Source organism: Alosa sapidissima, chromosome 22, assembly GCF_018492685.1.
Source record: "Alosa sapidissima isolate fAloSap1 chromosome 22, fAloSap1.pri, whole genome shotgun sequence".
Lineage (NCBI taxonomy): Eukaryota > Metazoa > Chordata > Actinopteri > Clupeiformes > Clupeidae > Alosa > Alosa sapidissima.
The window spans coordinates 2,373,806-2,379,111 of record NC_055978.1 but is presented as its reverse complement, the minus strand read 5'-3'; the positions used below and the strand labels follow the sequence as shown (position 1 = coordinate 2,379,111).

The 5,306-nt window shown below is 41.8% G+C and overlaps 1 protein-coding gene across 2 annotated transcripts in view; it reads left to right on the top strand.

Annotated features, from left to right (window-relative positions):
* Window positions 1-3,909, top strand: part of slc5a8 (solute carrier family 5 member 8) — a 10,652-nt gene extending 6,743 nt beyond the window's left edge. For both annotated transcript variants that reach the window (XM_042078574.1, XM_042078573.1), the window contains 7 exons: window positions 63-172; window positions 865-932; window positions 1,242-1,328; window positions 2,389-2,618; window positions 2,909-3,012; window positions 3,249-3,337; window positions 3,441-3,909. In XM_042078574.1, the coding sequence (XP_041934508.1) occupies window positions 63-172; window positions 865-932; window positions 1,242-1,328; window positions 2,389-2,618; window positions 2,909-3,012; window positions 3,249-3,337; window positions 3,441-3,578 (826 nt within the window). In that variant the 3' untranslated portion in view covers window positions 3,579-3,909. The remainder of the gene's footprint in view (window positions 1-62; window positions 173-864; window positions 933-1,241; window positions 1,329-2,388; window positions 2,619-2,908; window positions 3,013-3,248; window positions 3,338-3,440) is intronic.
* The last annotated feature ends 1,397 nt before the right edge of the window (window positions 3,910-5,306 follow it).

Here is a 5,306-nt window from a genome sequence, read left to right as displayed (position 1 = left end):
TGCCATCACAAAGCATTAATTGATTGACTGGCTAGCCTACATGAATACTTTTTTCTTCACAGCACAGTCTCCTCCAGTATCAATGCACTGGCCGCCGTAACAGTGGAGGACTTGGTGAAACCGTACAGCAACCTGACCGAGAAACAGCTCTCCCGTCTCTCTAAAGCCCTCAGTGAGTATTTAAACAGCCTCAGTGAGTATTTAAACAGCCTCAGTGAGTATTTAAACAGCCTCAGTGAATATTTAAACAGACTCAGTGAGTATTTAAACAGCTCTCCTGTCTCTCTAAAGCCCCCAGTGAGTATTTAAACAGCAGTGAGTATTTAAACAGCCTCAGTGAATATTTAAACAGACTCAGTGAGTATTTAAACAGCTGTCCCATCTCTCTAAAGCCCTCAGTGAGTATTTAAACAGCCTGGGTATTCAAACAGCCTCAGTGAGTATTTAAACAGACTCAGTGAGTATTTAAACAGACTCAGTGGGTATTTAAACGGCTCTCCCGTCTCTCTAAAGCCCTCATTGAGTATTTAAACAGCCTCAGTGAGTATTAAAACAGCCTCAGTGGGTATTTAAACAGCTCTCCCGTCTCAGTGGGTATTTAAACAGCCTCAGTGGGTATTTAAACAGCTCTACCGGCTCTTCAAAGGCCCCAGTGGGTATTTAAACCGAGGAAACCACTGTAAGACCACTGTATCATCCTAAAATGCAAATTTAATACATGGACATTTTTAATTGCAGTACATTCTGTTATGCTACTTCATGTGATTGTTTTGATCAGATGGTCATCAATGTCTTTCTTATTCAGAAGTGTGGTGAAATATGAACAGACTTGAATATGTTTAATAACCATGTTCATGTCCTTAGGCCTGGTGTATGGGGCATTGTGCATTGGAATGGCAGGATTAGCCTCTATTGTGGATAGCCTTTTACAGGTGAGTCGCCAAGAACTGGCCTCTCAATAAGCCCTATTGAGAGACTGGTGTGTGTGTGTGTGTACTCTGCTCTCTCTCTCTCTCTCTCTCTCTCTGTGTTTCTGTGTTTGTGTGTGTGTATGTGTACTCTGCTGTCTCTTCCTCTCTCTCTGTGTGTGTGTGTGTGTGTGTGTGCGCTACCTGGCCATTTATCTGTGCACTGTGTGACTAACTTGCTGTACTCTAATGGTCTGTGTGTGTGTGTGTGTGTGTGTGTGTGTGTGTGTGTGTGTGTGTGTGTGTGTGTGTGTGTTTTCTGCCGGTGTCCAGGTGGCGGCCAGTATCTTTGGTGTGGTGGGAGGGCCTCTGCTGGGTCTGTTCATGCTGGGCATTCTGTGCCCTTTTGCCAACGCCACGGTTAGTCAAAAGGTCAAAGCAGAAATGCCCCCTGAAATACTTCTATATGCCACAGTCAGTTTCACGGTACCCGGTACCACGGTACACGGAGTATGTTGTTTGTATGTGTAGTTTGTTGTTTAGTATGATGATGTTTAGTATGATGCTTAGTATGATGCTGTTTAGTATGATGTTATTTAGTATGATGTTGTTATGATGTTTAGCTGTTTAGTATGATGCTGTTTAGTATGATGATGTTTAGTATGATGCTTAGTTGTTTAGTATGATGTTGTTATGATGTTTAGTTGTTTAGTATGATGTTGTTATGATGTTTAGTTGTTTAGTATGATGTTGTTATGATGTTTAGTTGTTTAGTATGATGTTTAGTTGTTTAGTATGATGTTGTTATGATGTTTAGTTGTTTAGTATGATGTTGTTTAGTATGATGATGTTAAGTATGATGCTGTTTAGTATGATGTTTAGTTGTTTAGTATGATGATGTTTAGTATGATGTTGTTTAGTATGATGATGTTTAGTATGATGTTGTTTAGTATGATGATGTTTAGTATGATGTTGTTTAGTTGTTTGTTGTTTAGTATGATGGTTTAGTATGATGTTGTTTAGTATGATGCTGTTTAGTATGATGCTGTTTAGTATGATGTTGTTTAGTACGATGCTGTTTAGTTGTTTAGTATGATGCTGTTTAGTATGATGTTGTTTAGTTGTTTGTTGTTTAGTATGATGCTGTTTAGTATGATGATGTTTAGTATGATGCCGTTTAGTATGATGTTGTTTAGTATGATGCTGTTTAGTTGTTTAGTATGATGCTGTTTAGTATGATGCTGTTTAGTATGATGTTGTTTAGTTGTTTGTTGTTTAGTATGATGCTGTTTAGTATGATGATGTTTAGTTGTTTGTTGTTTAGTATGATAAATTATTGTATGGTTGTTTATTTTCCTTTATTTTACATCTTAACTTGGCCTATGCTCTGCAAGACATCATTTACAGTGGAAAGTAAATAAATGGCTTCCAAAATGAGTTCATAACTAATGAGTTCATTTATTCATTAATTGGTCCCTAGGGTGGCCTGGCAGGCCTGTTCTGTGGGCTCGTGCTGTCTCTGTGGGTTGGCATCGGTGCCCAGCTGTACCCGCCGATGCCCTCCCTGAGCCGTCCGCTGGCGCTGGCCACCTACGGTTGCAATGGCACGGTGGGCATCCTCCTCAACAGCACCATCAGTGCCAGCGTGAGCGCCAGTTCTCTGCCGCTGGGCAACTTCTCCAGCGATCTCCTCAACGCCAACCACAGCAGGTAAGAACCACCTCTATTCTCAGTCCTTCACCACACACCACTTTTGCCTGCACTGTGTATGTGTGTCTGTGTGTGTGTGTGTATATGTGTGTATGTGTGTGTGTGTGTGTGTGTGTGTATTTGTGTGAGTGTGATCAGGCTAACTCTGCTTGTTCTCTCTCTAGTCCTGCATTTGTGGTCAGCTGGTACTCGATGTCCTACCTTTACTTCAGTCCCATATCTTTCTCTCTCTGTGTGTGTGTGTATGTGTATGTGTGTGTTCAGGCTAACTCTGCTTGTCCTCTCTCTAGTCCTGCGTTAGTGGACAGCTGGTACTCGGTGTCCTACCTCTACTTTAGTCCCATCGGCACACTCACTGCACTCGCCGTCGGTGTCATCGTCAGCCTGCTGGCAGGTCAGCACAACATCACCACACACGCATGCACACACCCACGCAGACACACACACACACACACACACACGCACACACACACACGCACTCACACAACGCAGAATTAGTTAAAACAACGCAGAATAGGGTCAAATTACCTCAACCTCAACCCAGTGTTTGGGTTGAGAAAACAACCCAGCATTTTTAGTGTGTTTAGTGTGTCTTTTTTACCTGATGGTTATGTGTATTTATCTCTGCAGGAAACAGGAAATGCAAATCTTCAGCAGGATTAACCCTGTGCAAGGAGGACCTCACACTGTACTGTCTACTGAGACTCCTGAAAGAGAAGGTATATACACACACACGCATGCACGCACACACACACCACACACACACACACACACACACAGAGAGCAGTGACAGACAGTCTGATGTGTGTTCTCCATCCTAAGGTGACTCCCAGTGCAGGTAAACTGGACCTCAGCAGAGAGTCGGAGGTTAAGGAGAAATTTGGCCAGCACAACCCCGCCTTCTGCACCGTGGAGCTGAGCACTACATCATATGGCAAGACACAGGGGCCTTCTACGTAGGACACACACACACTCACACAAATACTCACACACTTACACACAAACTCATTCTCACACACGCACACATAAACAGACACATAGAAAGGTGAGGTTGTCTGCCTGAGTTTTTCCCATGTACAGTGTTTGATGTTTGAGATTGATGTGTTTAAACAAAACTTTGTATTGGATTTGTATGCATGTAGATCCATGTTGAACAAGAAGGAAGAAGGAAACATCAATATATTCAAAATCCAGAGATTTGCTGGACATCCACCATCAAACTTGACCCTTCACTGTAAAGCACTTTGGGTGCCTTGATAAAGTGCTATATAAATACAAGTTGTTGATGTTGTGGGAAGTGTGACAAGAGAAGGTTTTTTTTATTGTATGTGTTTTTCTGATGCTTTAGGCTTCCTCTTCTGAAATATGTAGATACCTATTTATTCCTAGGACTATGTATGAGGATTTCCTGTAGGCCTACGAATGAAGGAAATGTTTTGTTATATATGTAGCGGGTTGGAGTAGCGCAACTTTGCCTTTAAAGGACAATTCTGGCGCAAAATGAACCTAGGGGTTAATAACACATGTGTACCAAGTTCGACCGTTTGCTGGTATTTGTTTTCCTGCTAGTCGAATGTGACCAGTTGTATTACAAACCGCCAATTACCATTTAACGCTAGCCTTCGGGGCAGATGTACAGTAAAAAGTAATCGCTATTTCTATACCACTAACAAGGCTCAAAATAGCACCACACTTACACGGTAGCATAATGAGGGTCTCTACATGTAAACCGAAGCATTGAGAACTTTGTAAGTGCACAGGCAGTTTATTAAAAAGAAACACATTACCGTTCACGACTGGTTCACATACAGGCAGGCGCCTTGGGAACGAGGCTGAAGTTAGCACTACATTCAGATCGCGAGATTAGTTTCGATTCCACCTTAAATATTGCAATTTTCTACCACAAGGGGGCAGGGTTGACCGCAAATTTTCGATAACACAGGCATGTGCCTGTTGCAGATGAACAGGCATTGTTCACAGACGTTTAAAAGCCTGTATATCGTTTTTCTGTTGACTCCATTGTGCCATGTTTTGATAAATGTTGTCTTTTGTGTTCTATCAAATAATTTAGGTTATGTAGTGGGTGGCAGATTATGTATTTTTTCTTTACTTTCTGTGCTGGATGTTTTGATACATGTTGTGTTATGTTTTCTATTAAATAAGTTTGTTCATTTTGCACTGGGGGGTGGGGGGGGGGGGGGGGGGGGCTGGGGTTATGTAGTTGGTGACAGATTTTTAAGTTTTTCTACAGTAAATGTATTCCCTACGGCCTATATGTCATTTTGCATCGGATTTTTCAACACCTTCTGAAACTACACTCTCTCCTCTTTCCAATGACACCCCACTTGTGAAATTCTATCGTGGAAATGTGACCTTTCCACCCCTTAGAACATATAATATGCATTTGTGAAATGGCAGAATTTCAGCACTTGAACAGTTACACACATCCCATAATGCCCTTTGCATCGGATGTTTCAACACATTCCGAAACTACACTCTCTCCTCTTTCCAATGACACCCCACTTGTGAAATTCTATCGTGGAAAATGGCCTTTTTTACCCTTTGAATATATAGTATGTATTTGGGAAATTGCAGAATTTCAGCACTAGAACAGCCACACACATCTCAGGAGGCATTTTGCAACGGATGTTTCAACAAATTCTGAAACTACACTCTCTCCTCTTTCCA